The sequence below is a fragment of the Heteronotia binoei genome, chromosome 10 (assembly GCF_032191835.1).
Source record: "Heteronotia binoei isolate CCM8104 ecotype False Entrance Well chromosome 10, APGP_CSIRO_Hbin_v1, whole genome shotgun sequence".
In the NCBI taxonomy this organism is placed as follows: Eukaryota; Metazoa; Chordata; class Lepidosauria; order Squamata; family Gekkonidae; genus Heteronotia; species Heteronotia binoei.
Genome location: NC_083232.1, coordinates 19,915,803 through 19,936,982, shown reverse-complemented (window position 1 = coordinate 19,936,982; position 21,180 = coordinate 19,915,803). Strand labels below are relative to the sequence as shown.

Below are 21,180 nucleotides of genomic sequence, written 5' to 3'. Positions count from 1 at the left end.
CACTCAGTTTCTTCCTTTCCGCCGCCCGGACAACACCTTCCTCGCTGCGCTCTCTCTCTAGCTTGCGTTGTTCCCTCTCTTCATCTGGTATCGTATCTCTCTTTCCCCAATTTTTCTTCGTCCTAAAAAAAAAAAAAAGAAAAAAAAGAAAAAGAAAAACCGTTTCTGCGCTTTCCTTTCCTTTCTTTCTTACCCTTCCCCCCCCCGCCCCTGTCCGGAGCGTATGGAAGGGAAGGTTACCTTCAAAAAGTGTAGGCACTGTGGAGCCAAAATCCCCACCACAGACGGCCATAGCCATTGCCTTTTCTGCCTTGGGGAAGGCCATCGAGTCGATTCTTGCCCTCATTGTGCAAACTTCGGCAAGCAGGCACGCAAAAACCGCGCTGCAAGACTACAGGCCTTCCTCCTTGAACGGTCCTTGCGGGCTATGCCCACTTCTGACTTGCCGCCTCCCCCACTTCGAGCGGGAGATTCGGCTTCCCCGGCCGCGCTTCAGTCTCAAAAGCCGCACAAGTCCGGGAAACGATCTCAAAAGCACCCTGAGACCTGCCACAAATCTTCGGAAAAACTGCGTCATTCCGAATCGGATTCGGCGCCTAAGAAACCTCGGCATTCGGATTCGGTGACTAAGAATCCTCGGCATCAGGATTCGGCTCCTAAGAAACCTTGCCATTCCGAATCGGCTCGGCATCCCGAATCGGCGGATTCGGTTCTAAAGAGCCTTCACCAGTCGCACTCGGCGCCCGGGAAACCTCGGGACGCTATGGCTTCGACTTCCATAGCTTCGACTTCCCAGTCCACCTCGGCTCAACCACTCCTGCCGCCTGAATTATCAACCCCGGCAGATGTCATCATGGACATGCCTCAACTTACACCACATACCTCCACGGCCGTGGAGGTGATTCCAATCTGGTCTCGATCGCCTTCGGTGCACAGTCTGGTGCCCTCCGAGTTTCTCGAACCCGACCGCACCACCGACCCGACTCAGACCTACCTGCGCTCATCTCTACGGCCAGGATCCTTCCGAGACGTCGCAGTCTCTCCACTATTCCGCGAATCGGCAACCCAAGTGCCCTCCCATCGGATTCTAGTTCGGTCACGTTCACCGCGTAGCCGCCACGACTCTGGATCTTCCGTTTACGTTGAACAGCACGATTACCATTCTAGAAGGCGGTACGACTATTCGCCTTTCTCAAGATCTCCTTCACCTGGGCACAGTCGTTCCCGTCCTCTTTCCCGATCGCCCTCCGATTCGGACGTTCATTTTAGATACCAGGAGTCGGAGCCTTACTTGCATCGCGACGTCTCCACTCCACGGATCCGTTACGGGGATTCACCTCGACCCCGTCACACGCGCCCAACTCGACACGAGGACTCACCTCGACCCCATTATGAGCGCCCCTCTCGACTCCGTGACTTTCCTCGAAGGCATTTCGAGTACTCACCTCGACTCCGTGACCGCATTCGATCCTTGGAACCGGAAGTTGGCCTTTCTAGACACCATCAGGAGCATCCTCGGTACCGGGACGTGGCTAGACCTCGCACAGCTTCTGCTACTGTGTCCGTTGCCCCGGCCACCCCACCCAGATCTCCTGCCAAAACTTCAGAACCTCGAGCTCCCATCTCGGAACCGCTCATACCTCCACCCTCTCCCTTGGGGGAGGCCTCCTTATCCGACAGAGAGTCCTCAGCCTCGTCGGACTCGGAAGACCATCCACCTTCCCTGCCCTCTGATTCCGCGCAACAGCTCCGGCTCTCTCCATCGGATGCATCCAAGGCGTACCTCAACCTGATCACCTCTATGGCGGAAGCGCTGAAAATACCACTCCCAGCGGACTCTCCCAAGGTGTCGGACATGGTACATGACTTAGTGCAGTCAGACTTCCCGCCCGGCTCCTTACTTCCGATGCTACCTGTGCATTTGGAGGGTCTTCGAGAGGCCTGGGATAAACCTGCCTCAGTCCCCCCCACTTCAAAGAGGTTTGACTCCCTCTATCGGGTCCATGCCCCCGACGCCAAGTTCCTAGCTTCGCATCCGGCTCCGAACTCCATAATTGTCCATTCGGCCACTAAGGCCAAACCCTCCAGACATCCCACACCACCGGATCGTGAGGGAAGGAAGCTAGACACCTTAGCAAGAAAAATTTTTACTCTGGCATCTACCAACTCGAAGCTCAATAATTATTTAGCATACTTTGCCGCTTACACCTTTAATTTGGCCAACCAGTTTACACCACTTATACCCTCGCTTCCTGACACCTCTCAGAAAACAGCCTCCACCCTGGTCGCCGAACTGTCCAGGGTCTCCAAACAACAAATTAATTCCATTCGTCATGCGGTCTCTTGTTCCTCCCGAGTTTTCGCCTCTTCCGTCGCCCTACGCCGTCATGCTTGGCTTAGGTCCACCAATCTGCAACCGGACATCAAGCAGAAAATAGAGGACCTTCCTTTTGACGGCCTTGGCCTCTTTCACGCTTCTACCGATGAGGTCTTGACTTCGGTCGACGACGGTCGTAAGAGGGCCAAACGCCTGGGAGTGTCTCAACCATCCTCACAACCATTTAATCGCAACAAGTCCTGGAAGCCATCCTTCCAAAGACGCCAACGTTCTCCAAAGCAAGGCGACTATTGGAAAAGAAGGCCTACACAACAAAAACCTCCATTCCACCAGAGGCCGCGCCCTCAGCAAACCAAAAAGTCTTCCATCCCTACCAAACAGTCTCTTTGACTTCCCTCCCATGCAGCCGTCCTACCCAACACGTCTCTCCCCATTCTATCGGACTTGGAGCTCTATTACGACCGATTCCTGGGTACTCACCATCGTACGACTGGGGTACGCAATCGAGTTCACTTCACCGCCTCACCACCACTACTTTATAACTACCCCCCCGTCTCCTCACCTCCATCAGGAGATTCTGGACTTGCTCCAGAAAAATGCCATAGAACCTGTTCCCCCTCAACATCGGGGGACGGGTTTCTACTCAAAATACTTCCTGGTCCCCAAGAGGGATGGAGGCAAGCGTCCTATTCTAGATCTTCGGAAGCTGAACAAATTCATCGAGTACAGGAAATTCAGAATGATCTCTCTGCAGTCCATCTTGCCCTTGATTCCAAAGAATTCCTGGATGGCTTCCCTAGATCTTCAGGACGCTTACTTCCATGTGACAATCCGACCTCAACATCGGAAGTATCTCCGGTTTGCAGTGGGCCAGGATCATTTCCAGTACGCATCCCTACCATTCGGTCTCTCCACTGCACCCAGGGTTTTCACCAAGTGCATGGCGGTGGTGGCGGCTGCCCTACGGATCCGAAACATCCCAGTCTTTCCTTACATCGACGACTGGCTCCTCATTGCTCCGACACAGCATTCAGCTCGAGTCCAATCTCCACACCACTCTTCTCCTCCTATCTTCTCTAGGCTTGCGTGTGAATGCCATCAAATCACACCTCACCCCGACTCAGGACCTCAACTTCATAGGGGCCTATCTCTGCACCTCCCTCCATCGTGCCTTCCTCCCAGAGGACCGCGCGCTGACAATCATCAACCTCGCCAGATCGGTTCAGCTACAACCCACCCAATCGGCCTTCACTATCCAACGCCTTTTAGGCCTGATGGCCGCCACTACAGCAGTCCTCCTCTTCGCCAGGCTACGAATGAGGCCACTTCAGCTATGGTTCGTGCGTGCCTACCATCCTCACGTGCAACCTCAGAGCACTCTGCTCACCGTTCCCCAGAGAGCACTTCTCTCTCTCACCTGGTGGACTGTACCCGACAACCTTCTCGCGGGCATGCCGTTTCTACCAACCCCTCCAACGGCTACCGTGACAACAGATGCCTCCATGTGGGGATGGGGAGCCCACTTAGACGGCAGAACTGTCAGGGGTCTTTGGACTCCTTCAGAGAGGGCCATGCACATAAACTGCTTAGAGCTGATTGCTGTACACAGGGCCCTCCAATCGTTCCTCCCTCTCATCGGGGGTCGCCACGTCCAGATATCCACAGACAATATGGCAACAGTCTTCTATATAAACAAGCAAGGGGGCACCAGATCCCTGCGACTTTGCCGCATAGCCATACTTCTCTGGGAATGGTGTGTCAAACACAACATCTACATGACTGCCATCCACCTCCCAGGTGTGGAGAATGTTCTGGCCGACTCTCTCAGCAGGCTGCTCATAGACGACCACGAATGGTCCATCAACCCGACCTACCTTCGTCCCATCTTTCGGTGTTTCGGAACACCCAAGGTGGACGTCTTTGCATCCAGGGACAATGCCAAATGCCCTCGTTTTTACACCAGAAGGGGCAGGGATGCCTTTCTACAAATTTGGAGAGGTCCCCTCCACTACCTCTTCCCTCCAACCCCCCTACTAACCAAGGTACTTATGAAGATCTCACGAGACGGCACGGACTGTATTCTAATTGCTCCATGGTGGCCACGGCAACCGTGGTTCACGCGGCTGCTGCAAATGTCTGGTCACACGTACCGCCGTCTCCCTCTAATGAACGATCTCCTATCGCAGGCCAATGGCCAGATACTACATCACAACCCTCAGGTTCTGGCCTTGACAGCGTGGAGAATCCGCCCTCCTCCCTCTCTGCTGATGTAGCCAACATCATCCTCAACGCTAGGAAGCCTTCCACGAGACTTTCGTACCAGCGCAAGTGGAAGCGCTTCTGCTCCTTCGCAGCATCTAATCACTCTCGAGCAGAATCGGCACCGCTAAATCTGGTTCTCGACTATCTGCTTTCCCTGCAGAGATCAGGACTCTGTTATTCTTCCCTGAAGGTTCACCTCTCCGCCATTTCCGCGTTTCATGACCACGTTGAAGGCAAGACGGTTTTCTCTCATAGCCTTTCCAAATCCTTTCTTAAGGGAATGTTGCATCTCCACCCACCTATCAAGCCTTTCGTTCCGGCTTGGAGTCTATCCCTCGTTCTTTCATGTTTAATGAAAACCCCGTTTGAACCTATGGCCACCATAGATCTCAACCTTCTCTCCTGGAAAACAGCATTGCTGGTTGCCCTTACCTCTGGGAAGCGTGCAAGTGACTTATGTGCTTTCCGACATGACTCCCCTTACACCATTTTCCATAAGGATAAGGTGGTCCTACGTCCAGACCCTGCTTTCCTCCCTAAGGTTGTTTCCCAGTTCCACTTATCGGCTTCAACTTCCTTACCCGCATTCTTATCCTCTCCATCAGACCCAGGGCAAAGAGCCCTGCACTCTTTGGACGTTAAAAGAGCCTTGTCATTCTACCTGGCTCGTACGCAACCGTTCCGTAAGGACCCTAATCTGTTTGTGGCCTACGGCAAACCTCACAGAGGGCACAAGATTTCTACTCAGAGACTTTCGAAATGGGTAGTTAGTGCCATCAGGTTGTGTTACGAACTGGCTAAGCAGCCTTTGCCCGAAGGCCTTAAAGCCCACTCTACCAGAGCGGTCTCGACGTCTTCGGCTTTCCTGCAGGGCGTCTCCCTAGAGGACATCTGTGCTGCTGCATCGTGGTCCTCTCCATCCACGTTCGTCTCCCATTACGCCCTGGACGTGCGTGCGAGACGAGACGCCTCTTTCGGCCAAGCGGTCCTCAGATCCATCTTCCACTGAAGTTATGGGTGAGTGCATTCGCTTTCATCTCTTCATTACATGTAGATGGTGTTATGATCATGTGACATGTGACTAACTCTCCTTTTCTCCAGCACCCTCCTCCAGGTCATTAAGCTGGCTAGTCACCCATGTGTGGGACTGCACAGAGACCACGAAGAAGATAAACAGGTTGCTTACCTGTAACTGATGATCTTCGAGTGGTCATCTGTGCAGTCACACACGCCCACCCAGCCTTCCCCGCTGCTGGCCTCTTGTGATTGTTGCCTAACTCTGTACAGTGTCAGTGTCAGCGGCGGCTGGAAGAAACTGAGTGGGATAGGCGCTCCCCCCCCGCTCCAGGCATGCGCGGTCGCTGCCTGCTCCCCAGGGCGGGAGGGGAGCGCGCCAAAAAGCGCTATAGGCGAGCTATTGGAACTCCGAGGAATGGATTCGTTGCCTGCGGCAAGACCCATGTGTGTGACTGCACAGATGACCACTCGAAGATCATCAGTTACAGGTAAGCAACCTGTTTATTCAGCTTGTGTGAAAGCGTCTTTTGTGTTACATCTGAACCAAGCTAACTTCCCCTCCAGTGTATTTATGAATAGAAGTGAAAATAAGAGTAGTCCAGTATTAGCAGATGTTTGTAGAAGGCCTAGGATCAGGTGATGAAAGCCAGAACCTCCCCTCTGTTGATTCTTTTGGCTATAAATATATAGGATATCTGTCAGACCAGGTTGTGCTTGTGAACCTTCATACAAAAGATGTTAGTTGATTGTGTTTTTTTGAAAAAAACTTCCGTACAGCTATGATGAAGATTTGTGGTACTTGCCTTTAATAATTGTGAGAAGCTGGGGAAAAGATTTGCAGTAATAATTCTTGACCTTTTCTTGCTGGTCTATTTGAATCAGCAGTATTTTTCTCCAGAGCTGACTTCATGTGCTTCCATATAATTAAAAAAGCACAGACCTGAATTGATATTTTTTCCTGAACTTTTCTAAATGCCTGTGTTTTTAGATAATATTGAGAACTCTTGTGCCTTCAACATGTCAGTTATAACTTTATTTGCACAGGAAGTTACTGGGAGGGGGGGAAATAATGGGAACAGTTGTTAATCTGTCTTAACGTCATTGTGGAAGAGTGACTGGGATGGAAGAAGTGTTTTTATCATATTGTATTTCAATACCTGCATCATTCCTTCTCCAAAAGAATAAAGCTAGGACATTCTTTATATTAAAAGGGAAAAGTTGCCTTTAGCTATTAGTTTTCCTGAATCCAAGGAGACGGGTGGGGCAGGATCAAAAATACCCATTTGATCAAAGTTATTGGCTCTGAAGATATTCTAGCCTATGTAAGAAAGATGAAAGGTGTTGTTTTTATTGCACACTAGTAACAGTGTAATTTTGAACTAATTGGTGCTGAACTGCCAATCACCTACAGGGAATGCAAATAGATACTCCTACAATTTCCTTTGAAATATTATGTTGGGGCTGAAATATTATGTTGGGGCTGGAAGAAAAACAAAATAATACTGTTAAATTGACCTTAAATGAGCTGCTTTGTGGTTTTCTTGGAGAATCCCTTCTAATTTTTCATAACTAGTCCGAACAAGTTCCGTCTACCAGTTTGATTTATTGGCTAGACAATGCAGACATTAAACTTTTTTGTGCTTGTTTGAAATGAAGTTAAGAGTGTGTTTTGCTTTGAATAGCTTGTGCTTGTGTTTCAGGTATCTGATTTGATTGTTTAAAATACTGCATTGCTTTTTGGCAAATTATCGGGATCAGTGTTACTTTGTTCTCATTTTGGAGGAAGTTGTAAGGGCTGTCATTTTTCTGTCAACATAAACATTAAGATTGGATGCGGTTCTCTTAGATTTATATGAAAATCCTGAGATTTGATGTAGATGGTTGAAACTCACAGCCCTACATTATTGGCACGTAAAATTAAGATTGGATGCGGTTCTCTTAGATTTATATGAAAATCCTGAGATTTGATGTAGATGGTTGAAACTCACAGCCCTACATTATTGGCACGTAAAACTTTGGTAAATTAGACTGCTGATTTTGCTAGCCTTCTCTCTAAGCTCTGAGGTCTTGCTCCCTGATGTCCTGTAAGGGAGATGGCGGGGATTGAACCTGGATCCCACTGGGTCAGAGTACATATGAAGCTGCCTTATATTGAATCAGACCTTTGGTCCATCAAAGTCAGTATTGTCTTCTCAGACTGGCAGCGGCTCTCCAGGGTCTCAAGCTGAGGTTTTTCACACCTGGACCCTTTTTAGTTGGAGATGCTGGGGATTGAACCTGAGACCTTCTGCTTACCAAGCAGATGCTCTACCACTGAGCCACCGTCCCTCCCCTATGTATGTGCTCCATCCCAGTTTCTATTGAGACAAAAAAAGGAGAAAGATAGAAGCAAACACCTGCTCAGCCTGCTATCTTGTGATGTTGGAGCACAATATGAATTAAAAAGTGGATGGTTAATTGGTATGTATGTGGAAGGGGATGCCCTTTGCAGTTTTTCACAAGACTGTCTGCCAATTACATTGAGTCAGGATGCTGTAAGAGGCCTCAGATACATGCATTAAAGTCCTGCATTTCACCCAAGCACATTGTTCCACATAAGGAGACGGTGTCCCGGGATCAGCCTCAGGGCCATTGTTCTACAGCTGGAGAACAGGGTAAATTAACATTGGGGGAATTTTAAAATTAGAAAAGCAAACACTTTTATTACAAGCAGTTTTTTTAAGTTTTAGTTATGTGTATGGTTAGTAAGGCTCTTCCATCAGGTAGACTACAGGGGCAAATGATGGTATCCCATCATAGAGCTGGGAAGTTTCCTTTTGTAAGCAAGTAAACTTAATTGACAACTGTGTAATTATGTATTTTGTATCTTTATTTACTTATGGCAAATTGGGCTGTGAGCATTAACAAATTGAATGAAATGGAATTGATGACTATTTTATAAACTGAAAAGGAATCTGAACCGATCGTTCCAGCTGTATCTTGATTAATTGATGCCTATGCTGGTAGTGAAGTTTAAAAACAGGATAGTATTTTAATGTACTAATTGGTTACATGAAACCATATATAGTAGCTTGGGTTTCATGAACCATTGTGCAGGTGATAGTTATGCTTGTGGAAAAATTTTCTTTAAAATTTCAAGGGCTTTTTTTGAAGCTGGGCATTTTCTGTAGGCTTTGTAACTGAAAAGATCTATTTTATTTTCAAATGATATCTGTAAAGGAAATAGAAAAATAAGTGAATATTTTATTTTACTTAATTTATATATTACTCTGTGTAAATTGCCCCCCCCCCATATGTTATATGCATAGTAATACACTATCGAAGGGGTCCGTGATTATAAAGTTCAAATAGATATTCAAATATATTGGTAGTCCTATTGTGACTGAGGCTGTTTCTAAGAATGCAGTTTTTTTGCTTAATGTAAAAATTTCATATCCTATGGTCAACTTCTGTTTTTCTTCTAATATCTCATAGATCTAAAACTTAAAGATACGAGTCCTAAGGTAGTTTAGAGTGCAGTGGTTTGCAGTACTCTCAGGTTCTTGCAATACATTGTTAGTACTGATAGTTATATTGGTACATTTGGTTAAGGAAAAGAAGGTATTTCTACTGTGAAATTCCATAAATAGTACAATCTGATATGTTAACTGAGCTTTAAATGTTCTGAAGAAGGGATTATTAATGACTCCTGCAAACTGATATCCTACCACAATTTTTGTTAGTTTTTAAGGTTCTACTGAGTTATAAATAACTTCTTTTGAAAGTAGTGCAATAAACTTACATTTGATTAGAAAGTACTTTATATATTTAATTTCTCCAATTTTTTTTTTTGTTCTCCCTCCCCCTTAAGCAAACTCCCTCACAAAAGCCCATCCACGCACACAAAAAAAACCTATTGGGAAAAGGAAATGTTCTGTAGTTTCAAAAAATGTTGCTACTTAGTAGGTGTCACACAGCAGGAGACCAGGAAGGGCCTTCTGCTGGCTGTCACAACTCTGGTAAGGGTCTGTAGGGGAGTGCCTAGAGCAGGGGTGGGGAACTTCCCTCGAGATAACTTGGTCTGGCCCTCGGGGATTGCTGGCCCCTTCTTCCCCCCATTTCTTCCATTTATTTCCCTTTCTCCCCCCCATTTCTTTATTTCCATTTATTTCCTTTTCTTCCCCCCATTTCATTTCCCTTTCTTCCCCCCATTCCTTTCTTGCCCTTTGTTCCCCTTTAGTACACAGTGAATACAGAAAATAATAAAGGTTGGTATAAAGACGCAGAAGCCCTGATGCATCTATCTAGACATTACCTTCTTATAATTCCAAATGGACTCACTCCTCATTGGTGAGGGAACCTTTCAGCTGCCTTCTTTCCAGACTGCAGCCTCTCCGGAGAGAACACCCTCCCTCTCTAGCCAGGCCTATTTATTCTTTCCTCCCAGGTCCCACACCCCTGGGCCAGTTTCCCCTCCAAAACTGCTTTCACCCAATCAGAGGGACAGAAGGGAGCCTGGGGAGGTGTAGGCCCTGTAGCTATTCCACATAGGCTTCCCTGGAGCCTATAGGCCTCACTAGGCCTAGGATCATAACAGTAGGTAATAGCAAGTCTTCCTAGATTCAGCTGCCCAAGGCAACTGTTTCATGGTAAGGTAAGCTGCACAAATGAGCCTTGATTGTTTGATTAGCCAATAACTAGTCTCATTCATGCGGCCTTGCTCAAACAGGTGAATTTGAGATGAAGTATGGGATGGTATCATGCAGCTGATTTAACTTGCAAAAACCAGGCTTTGCTATGCCAGATGAGACTCCTGCATTAGTATCTTACGGCTTTCTCCAGTCACATTCATCACAGTTTTGTAGTTGATACCATGAATGGTTGGGGAGGTAAGAAGGGATGTCAGTGGGCTCTTTAGAGGTGCCACTAGTAGTGTGTGTAAGATGGCACATTTTTCCCGTGAAATTTGTCTAAGGAGCTGCACTGTAGTTCTAGCAGTCATTGGTATCATGCTAAATCTTTATCATGGTTAGTGGTCTTAAGCAAATGACTATATGTTTGTTTTTGGCCAGGTGTATCTTCTCCCGTAGAGTATAATACCAAGCAGCTGGAACAGGAACTTAAGAATGTGAGGAGCATGAAGATAAAATTGGGTAATGACGTCATTCGTTTTTGTGTGGTCTCCTGCAGGTACTGGTTTGCAAAGAAGCTTTCTTGGCATTGTTAGAAACATGTATGCACATATGTTGCAAATGTTCTAGCGACAATATTGGGGTGTAAACAGTAGGAGGTCTTGTTTATAAAGTACTTAGAAAGATCCGCATAGTTTCAAAAACGGAGTCTCTGACAGCATCTTAGACTGGCAAAAAGCAATGCTAGACTGCTGTATATTTTGCTGCAGCTGACGTGCTCTACTTCCTCCTTGGAATTGTATTCTTATTCTTTGTGATGTCTGCGTATCTTAACAGTGCAATCTCACGCGTGCAAATACCATCTTCGAAAACTTTCAGAGCTAGATGTTTTCAGTGTGAGCTCTCAGTGTGAGCGACGCATGGCTGGAGTGAGCTGAGCTGCTGTGTTCTTTGTTGACCACTAGGCCAGTTACTTCTTAGGCCATGGAGTTATCCCTCTCCATTGGCAGTCATGAGCCAATTCACAATTAGAATTTTCACAAACGTACTATGAAGTGAAGGAAGCCTGACTTCAGTAACAAAGCAGCATGACTATGGCACAGTGGAAATCTTTAAAATGCTCTTCTGCCTGTGTGGGAAATCTGCCTTCACCAGATGGGCACACTCCAAGCCTGAGTCTGCTGTGTTTAGGGGAGGAACGTAAGGCAGATAGCTGCCAACGCTCTTTGAATATCACCAGACAAATCAGGTGTAAAACATATTTTTGCCTGAAAATTGTATTGTGGGAGAAGATGCTCTTCTCAGAACAGATAATGTTGCTAAAACTATCAAAATGCAGAGTCTCAGCCCTTGCACATTGTACATCAACTCAGAAAAGTAAACATGAGTATGAAAGCTGGAACAAGACAGTGGCCCAGAATTTCAAAAAGATTGCTATGTAGAACCATCAGAGAAAACACTCTAAAACCATGAAACATAAAGTCTTTCTAGGCATCTAACATTCAGAGGTATACTCCCTGTGAGCATACATAAAGAACAATCATTTTCACCTGTTTTAACAATCTACAGAGAAAGAGAGAAAACAAAATCTGAGAACCTTGACAAAATATTGAATCTGAGTGCTCCAGTAATGCTTTCAGAACAAGTGAAGAAGAATTGCAGATTTATACCCCACCCTTCTCTCTGTATCAGAGACTCAGAGCAGTTTACAATCTCCTATATCTTCTTCTCCCACAACAGACACCCTGTGAGGTGGGTGGGGCTGAGAGGGCTCTCAAAGCAGCTGCCCTTTCAAGGACAACTTCTGCCAGAGCTATGGCTGACCCAAGGCCATTCCAGCAACTGCAAATGGAGGAGTGGGGAATCAAACCTGGTTCTCTCAGATAAGAGTCCGTGCACTTAAGCACTGCACCAAACTGGCTCTCAAGTGTACCCCATGGGTCCCAGAGGCTGTTTTGCCAGACTGGCACCTGTTCCTCAAGGACAGGGAAGCACAGTCTCCTCACCTCTGTAGGGTATGTTAGATTCTCCTGGAGTGCACTTAGTGGAATTTGTCTCTGAGTGACAGATTGAGGAATCGTCTGTGGATTTAGCTGCTTAAGAAGCAGTGCGGCCCCCATTTCAAGAGATTTTATTTCTTTATTTTTAGACTTGCACTGCATCCATCCCCTGGGTCACAGGGCTCAGGGCGTCTCACAGCATTCAGTAAAACAATTTGCTGTTACCCACCCTGAGCCTGTTCGCCTGGAGGGCAGGATACAGATAGAAATAAATAAATATAAGTAAAGGTAATGCATACTTACAAATCATTGGATTACAATCCAGAAAAATAGTACCAGGTGTTAGAATAAAACATGGTTATTTGGCACCCAGCAACCAGCTCTCCGGACTGCTGTTAAAGAAAACAGGCAGCACTGCTAGTTGGTGGTAAAAAATTGGCCTCGACTATCCTCACCTGGAAGCCTGGCAGAACAATACCATCTTACAGGCCCGACAGAATTTAGAGAGGGCTCACGGGACAGGAGCACTCAGAAAATGTGTCCTCAGTTTCAAGTCGCAGATGTTGATGCCTACTGACAAACTGATAGTGACACCTAACAAACTATAGATATTACAATCCTACTTTTTGAAAAATGGTTTTTAAATGGTCCAGATGTTTGGCATTGTGACTGTTGCACTCAAGCCACACTGGATATAAAAGCGAGACCAGGAGGGCAAGGAGGTAACTCTGGTGACGTGCCTGGAAGCAGGTGGTAGACTGAGTATTTGAATTGATCCTCTGAATAAGGCAGTCCCTTCACATACAAGGCTAGCGTCTTTGGGAGAGTTCTGTGCTAGAGATGTGGATCCAAAGGCCGTGGAGTTATCCATCTTTAGACTGCCTCTAGTGACGCTTAGGGGCAATTTGTGGGTCTGCATGAGAGCAGTTCATTCCCTTGATCTTTCTAGGTCAGGATTAAGCTTTTAAGGAAACTGTTGGTAGACCAGGAGGTGGAATCTGTCTGTGATGGAAAGTGTGATGCATCTGGATATTTCTTGACATCCCTTTGCTTCTTCCCCCAAAGAACTAGTCCAGGAGTGGCCAAACTTGCTTAACATAAGAGCCACATAAAATAAATATTGGATGTTTGAGAGCCACAAGACATGAACGCCAGATGTTTGTGAGCCGGAAGGCAGGCAGGCAAATAGATGGGGGGAGGGAGACGTGGAAAGAAAACAACTCTAAATATATTCTCCAAGCTGCTGGCTGGCTTGGCTTGGCAAAGTGATTTAAAGAGACACCTTTTCCAAGCTGGTCAACAGGGCTGTGGAGGCTTTGAGAACCACACAATATGTGTGAAAGTGACACATGTGGGTCCTGAGCCGCAGTTTGGCCACCCCTGAACTAGTCCCTGACTGGAGAAGGTGCTGCTTCCAAAACACCCCAGGAGGCATCACCTCTGTGTCTGCCTGGGGCATTCATTTGGAAACGGCTACCTTCACCGTAAGAGACTGCTTGACATCGAACTTACCAACATTTTGTGATTGCACTCAAACCCGCCCCCCCCCCACCACCATGGGAGCCATTTTGTTGTACCCATTGCCTGAATTTTCAAAATTCCCTGTGTACCCATGGGTTCAACAAGGTTGGGGGTCCCTGCCCCTAGGCTTTCCGCAATGGATTGGCTTCTACCATTTTCTGTTTGATTTCAGTAGACTGTGACTGAGATTGTTAGAGAGTTTCTAATCTTCAGAATAAAAAGACAGTGTTCACCTTGAGCAGCATTAAGGTTGTAAGGATGCCTGTTTCTCTCTTGAAAGAACGGCGGAAAAAGGCTTCTGCATGGGAGAGGAATCTTGTGTATCCAGCTGTAATGATACTGCTGTTAATTGAAACGGTAAGTTTCAGTTTCCTTCAGTGCTTCAAACCCATCTGTCCCTTTCATGTATGTGTGAGAGCTGAAGAGCAGCTATAGAAGGAATCTTTCTTTCTTTCTTTCTTTCTTTCTTTCTTTCTTTCTTTCTTTCTTTCTTTCTTTCTTTCTTTCTTTCTTTCTTTCTTTCTTTCTTTCTTTCTTTCTTTCTTTCTTTCTTTCTTTCTCTCTCTCTCTCTCTCTCTCTCTCTCTCTTTCTTTCTCTCTCTCTTTCTTTCTTTCTCTCTCTCTCTTTCTTTCTCTCTCTCTTTCTCTCTCTTTCTCTTGCTCTTTCTCTCGCTCTTTCTCTCTCTCTCTCTCTCCCCTCCCCTCCCCTCCCTTTCTCTGTACTGTTAGCCCTGGCTTTTGTTGTCCCAGCAGAGAATTTCACTGTTAATTAACAAAATGCTCACCAATGTGAATTTTGTCAAATATGTTTAAACCTTCATTGACGTTGAGATGTTTCTTCTGTTTTTCCACAGGCCATCTCGGTCCTCTTAGTTGCTTGCAATATTCTTTGTCTTCTGGTGGATGAAACTGCAATGCCAAAGGGATCAAGGGTAAAGTATTTTTTTTATTTTTACCCTGTAAAAGATGTATCTGGTGTGTGTGTGGGGGGCGGTATTCTTAGAAAATGTATATCCCCCCCCCTCCGCAGAACCCTGGCGAGCATTTCAGGCTGTTGATAGAAGGAGGCACTTAGAAAGTCACACTTTATGGGCATCAGAAGTCCTTGTGCCTGTGGCAATGTGGCATTGGATCCACTGCAAGATGTGCAAGAGCTAATAGCATGCCCAGCTGGATCCTTATTATATGAGTCTGTAGCAGTTCTTGCTGTTCAACAGGGCAAGGTGTTCTGCTTCAGGCACCTCATCTCTTTAGCAGTGGCCCTGCACAGACAGCAAGATTATTCAGAGTTCTGGTTGTGTAATATTGCTGCTTTTGGTTGTTGCTGTTGAACTTGTTTAGTTAGACTTGGGCCGTTAGAAAGGATAGTGTGTATTCTGACTTACTTTGGCAGCAGCCAAAATTATTTGCACTTTTTGATGGATGTTAATATATCACCATAACATTTTTAATACAAATCTTTCCATATAAATCAGATGGGTAAAAGTATGAAGGATATTCTGCTTTCATATGGAACATCCAACTTTATTTGTAACCTTGATCAGGTAAACACTGAAGAAGAGGAGTAGTAGTTTTTAATTCTCCACTTTTCTGTACCTTAATGAGTGTCAAAGCGGCTTGCAATCTCCTTTCCTTCTTCTCCCAACCTTGTGAGGTCGGTGGGGCTGAGAGGGCTCTGAGAGAACTGCTCTTGAGAGAACAGTTCTGAAAGAACTGTGACTGTGGCCCAGGGTCACCCAGCAGGCTTCATGTGGAGGATTAGGGAATCAAACCCAGTTCTGTAGATTAGAGTCTTCCACTCTTAACCCACTCTACCACACTGGCTTTCATAAAAATATCAAAGGAAAAAATGTCATTAGAATGAACCATTTGTCAGATTTTTGTCTACAGCAGTTAATGCTTTGGTACCTGGAAGAATTAGTGTTCTTAGTGTATGCATTATGAAATGAAAATACTATGCTAAATGGAAGTACTATGCTAATTTTTTTTTCTTGCAGGGGTCTGGCATAGGAAATGCCTCTCTGTCGACATTTGGTTTTGTGGGAGCAGCTCTGGAGATCATTTTGATTTTGTATCCTTTTAGAAGCAGCCCTAAATTGTGGTTTTAAATATTGGATTTATGTATTAATATTGTGAACCTCCTTGTCCTCCATAAGGAAAAAAGATGGCTAATAAATATTTTAAATAAATAAAGTTGGGATTTTGTCTTTCTATTGCTAATTTACTTAAATATGCTTGCAAGAGAGAGAATGACAAGTCAGCTGTTCCCAGGCACTTAAAAGTGGGGGCGGTTTCCCCTACCGCCCCCCCCCCACCCCAAACTTGGTGCCTCAGACTTCTAACAGACTGCTGCTGCCATTCTTTTTCCTTGATTCTCACAGCTATCTTATGGTCTCCTCTGTCGTTGGCTTCTACAGCCTGCGTTTTTTTGGAGATTTCACTCCCAGAAAGGATGACACGACCATGACGAAGGTAAGGGGTACAACAAACCACCTTATTTCATTTTACCACCCAAGACAAAACCCGACTTCCTTGGATAGTAATTGCTTTAAATAGCTCATTTGTGGCGATTGGGATTTTGCAAGCAGCGGACACAAAAGGGGAAGATTTTCAAGCTGCTGAAGTGGGGCGAGGGAAGGCCTGCTGTCCTGTTTGTTTTGGGTGGCCTCCATTCACTTGTAAAAAGCCTGGAATGGCAAAGCCACTGAAGGGACTCTCCCCCCACCCCAGGAAACTATTGCTAATGAGTAACTTTGATTGTGCTTTAGAGGCTTGTTTGAAAGATGAAGGATTTGGTTACTTGAAGTGACGCAGGCAAATCCATTCAGTTTGAATAACTAATTTAAAAATGGTTCTTCTTGGCAGGCTCCCTTTATCCAGAGCTGCTGTGATTTTTCCAGAACTTTACTCTGACTTTAGAACAGCAAGTGCTGAGCTGTACACTAAAAATAAAAGACAATTCCCATAGGTGGAATCAAAAGAACCAAGGAGTTAACTTACCAATTTTTGAGATCCTCCCTCCCCCTACAAAAAAGGGGCTTTCTTCTCCCTACTGAAAGAAGGATGGGTGGAAGGTTTGCTTTCATCTTGTCAGGAATTTGTGGAAGTGGGAAAGTAAACATTGGTACAGAAGATCCTTGATTAAAACTGTTGAGCAGTCCCATTATGTTTGCTCAGCCCTTTCATGTACAGCATTTTGGAAATGTTTGGGCGGAAGGAGGGCGGGACAAACAGAAATTGTAAGCCAGTGGCATTAGTTCTGCAGCTCATCTATGTCTTAGCTTCTTTGAATCATCAGAATCCCTCCCCAGTGGAATTTTGCTCCAGCTGTGGGAAATCTTTACACCGGTATTGAGGTGTAGGCCTCTTGTGCAAGCAGCTGCGAAGGGAGTGGAAGGTGTGCAAAAGCACACCTGTGCCCAGGGAAGGGTGACGGTTGTCTTGGTTTGGTGATGCTGGGGAGGGAATCTTCATGCTTGCAGAAGTCATGTGCTAACATCCATGCTGAACATAACACATGGAGTGACCCTGGAAGGGCATGAACAAGTGAGTGAGTGCTTCCTGGCCCAAGGAGGATGCCCATTGCTGTTTTGGGCATTCTTCCTTTATACTGGAATGTTATTCTGGGATCAAAATTGGCATCATGGCTGACCTCCTGTTCATTACTTCATAGAGACCAAAGGCATTCCAGCTGTTGGGACATTATACTGTTGCTGTTTTCTGATAAAACATAGTTGTGAACTTTAACCCAACCAATAGGGCCTGGTATCTATACAAAATACGAACCACCTGTTCAGCTAATACAGAAGCTTCATATAAAAGCACCTGTGACACTTATTCAGAGCCATTTTGGGGGGTGTGAGCGTGAGGGAGCATATAGTATAGAATATTCTAACTAGAAATCCCTGTGGCCTTTAGAGAATTTTTAGGGGTAGCTGATTTTTTTTTTTTTTAGGAGAGCCAGTTTGTTGTTGTGGTTAAGTGCGTGGACTCTTATCTGGGAGAACCGGGCGGCCAACTTGCAGGCTACAAAGTGAATTGGGGGAAAACTGAGGTACTCCAAGTGGGCGGTAAGAAGATTCCTGAGGCAGTTGGAAGGCGGTTTAGACTTCAGGAGGACTCGATTCAATACTTAGGAATACAAATTCCCAATCGAAGTCAAAACTTAGTGGGGATGAATTTTAGAAAGCTCCTGGAGAAAACACAAGCTGACTTCACCCGATGGAAACCCATCCCATTGTCATTGTGGGGTAAAGTGAATGCCCTTAAGATGGTTACATTCCCCCGCTTCTTTTATGTTCTCCGAGGTCTCCATCAGTATATTCCGCAGAAGTGGTTTAAAAGAGTCAATACTCTAATAACAAACTTCTTGTGGGAAGGGAAAAGGCCACGACTTTCCTTGGCTAGGCTCCAGCTCCCAATTGATCAAGGTGGCTTTGGTATGCCAGACTTAAGTGTATACCATAGGGCCTATATGTTGGCAAGTGTTAGTAAGTGGAGGCAAGATGTAGGGAAGGAATCTCCAGACTGGGTGGCCCTCGAGGCTTCAACAGTGGCCCCTCTTTCTACGCTAGAGGTTTTGGGTTCGAAGCACTACCAAGGGGAAGTATTGCTTCCAGCAATTCAGGCCACCAGGCGATTATGGCAGCTAATAGGGTCCAAGCAAGGCTTTAACGCCTTCTTACATGGATCAATGACTCTTTGGGGAAACCCAGAATTGAGGATCGGAGGGTGCCAAGTGGTTTGGAAGGGTTGGATTGAAAAAGGGATAACAACTCTTGATCATCTACGAGACCCAAACAGAGAAGAATTCTGGACATTTAAGGAGCTTCAAGACAAGTATAATCTTGAATCTAACCAATGGCTACATTATTACCAAATAAAGATGGCGCTGACGCAGCTGCTGGGTCCGGATGCCTTGGCTGCCCCTGATCCACCATCCCTTTTAGCTGTATTAAGGCGGACATGGCAGCAAGATAATCCAGTGCAAGCCCTGTACACGTACTTTCGATATGGGACGCAACAACAACAGTTAATTGAAGAATTACGGGTAAAATGGGCAGATGAACTGAACCTTAGTATTCTACCATTCCAATGGTTCACAATCAACAGGGCGATCCGAAAAGTTTCTAAAGATCAACGCTTGATATTAATTCAGCAAAAAATTCATTTCCGTATTTACTGGACACCTGTTCGACTACACAAATTTAACCTCTTGACTTCACCAGCATGTTGGCGATGCCAGGGAGGTGAAGCGGGGCTAAGCCACATGATTTGGTCATGCCCGGTGCTGCTTGATTTCTGGGGCGATATACTCAGGTGGATAAACCGCGTATTGGGAGGTCAGCACAGATTCACAGCCATGCAAGTTCTTTTAAACTACTTCCCGTCAGCATGGGTGTTGTCTCGCCCACAGCGATATTGGGGATTTCGGGCACTGATGACGGCAAAGAGGATAATCATGCAGATGTGGAGAACGGAATTTTCAGGAACCGTAGCGCAATGGCTGGAGGACATGCTGCGATTGGCGGTGGATGAAAGGCTGGTCTACCGACGAATGATGCAACAACAACAATTCGAGGACATTTGGGCACCGTTTTTGGCGGCTGTCAATAATTTACAGGGTCCGGGATGTGAATTTGAACATAGTTCCCTCTAGGCTGTGGGGGCCAAGGTGGTCCAGAGAGCTATATCAAGTATTAGGCATACAATAGGCAGAGATAGATAAGTATGGGCAACAAGGGTGACGGGTCACAGGGTGCTGGATGAGTGGATAATTGTGAACTACGTAATTTTTTGTTTGTTTAATTGTTAAATATTTATTATTACTATGGATCTGTTACATATACTAATTTCAATAAATGATGAATATATAAGGAAAAAAAAAAATCTGGGAGAACCGGGTTTGATTCCTCACTCCTCCACTTGCAGCTGCTGGAACGACCTTGGGTCAGCCATAGCTCTCGCAAAGGTTGTTCTTGAAAGGGCAGCTTGTGGCAGAGCCCTCTCAGCCCCACCTACCTCATAGCGTGTCTGTTGTGGGGGAAGAAGATATGGGAGATTGTAAGCCGCTCTGAGTCTCTGATTCAGGGAGAAGGGCGGGGTATAAATCTGCAATTTTTCTTCTTCTTCTTTAGAGCCCTTGGCTTACCATTTCACTTGCTGAAGTAAGAGGCCTTGTGCCTTTGGAATGGGCAGACTGTGAAATGCAAGCAAGTCAGCAGAACTGCATTTTTTTTTTGCTTGCTCCACTTACCAAGCTTAAAGGTTGCTTTTTTGAGGTGCAGTGATGTTGCTTTTAATTGTGATGGCATATTGATGACAGCCTTTTTTTTTTTTTGTCTAAACAGATAATTGGAAACTGTGTTTCCATCTTAGTCCTCAGTTCGGCCTTGCCAGTTATGTCAAGAACCCTGGGTGAGTTTTTGTTTCATTCCTTTTTTTAAAAAAAAAAATAGAAGTGCTTGTCACTGCTAGAGGATGGGAAACACCTCAGACAGCAAGCACCCTCTGTGTACAAAAATGTATTCGAGCTTAAGCCAATGCCTCTCCTGACCATTCTTCCTGTGTCACTGTTGTACTCATTGTAATCCTGCTGTGGTACCTAAAAACACTGGCTGTTCTCCATCCTAGAGAAGCTGCTATACTGGTGAGAAGGGACTGGGTGTTGACATGAGCCTGAGAAAATCAAGCAGCTTAATAGGGTTTGCTTGCCTATCTCAGTCATCTTGAGTTTTAAGTTTGGATAGGTAGGTACCAGTGGAAGTGGATCTCTCAGTTAAAATTTTTTAGGTTCCCAATACCTGTTGTCGCCATTCTGGATGCTCTCTGTGCTTTTAGAAAGTGGGTGGGACTTTTGCCCAATAAGGGTTCTGATTGGCTGTGCAGATTTTTTTTTTTTTAAAACCATTGTTTTGGCCGTAGCTGCCACCACAGCACAAGGATCTTCACTGTGGCAGCCATTTTGAGGCTAGCTCTGCCTATGATGGCAACTGTTTTGTGATTGTGCCCACTGCCCTGTATCAGAATTCCAAAGGTGCTCACAGGCTTATAAAGGTTGGAGAGCCCTGATTTAGGGCTTTCTTGGACAAAACCATTACTTTTAATTGAGCACCAAAACAGCTTGGAAGTCAGTGTAGCTGGTAAAGTACTGGTGTAATGTTTTGGTTTTGGTGGTCTCCTGCTAATGTTCTGGTTCCTTTGTTGCTCTCCAGTTGAAGTCTCTAGTCTGTCTTTAACTATAGACTAGCACAGAGCATGTTAGGGAGGCCCAGTCAGGGTATTGTTACATGAAACCATGACCAGGCCTGCTTTCTTTGTAGCTATTCTAGTTAGTGGAAAAATGTGAACTGGGGGAAGACACTTCTGGCTGGCTGTCACCTCCTTGGTCCAGGTGGGCAGCTGTGTTGGACTGAAGCAACAGAACAAAGTA

At 45.7% G+C, this 21,180-nt stretch overlaps 1 protein-coding gene across 2 annotated transcripts in view; it reads left to right on the top strand.

The window, feature by feature from the left end:
- Positions 1-21,180, top strand: part of LMBR1 (limb development membrane protein 1) — a 91,096-nt gene that overhangs the window by 65,667 nt on the left and 4,249 nt on the right. For both annotated transcript variants that reach the window (XM_060248057.1, XM_060248059.1), the window contains 6 exons: positions 10,669-10,749; positions 14,029-14,105; positions 14,603-14,680; positions 15,746-15,819; positions 16,130-16,220; positions 20,099-20,165. In XM_060248057.1, the coding sequence (XP_060104040.1) occupies positions 10,669-10,749; positions 14,029-14,105; positions 14,603-14,680; positions 15,746-15,819; positions 16,130-16,220; positions 20,099-20,165 (468 nt within the window). The remainder of the gene's footprint in view (positions 1-10,668; positions 10,750-14,028; positions 14,106-14,602; positions 14,681-15,745; positions 15,820-16,129; positions 16,221-20,098; positions 20,166-21,180) is intronic.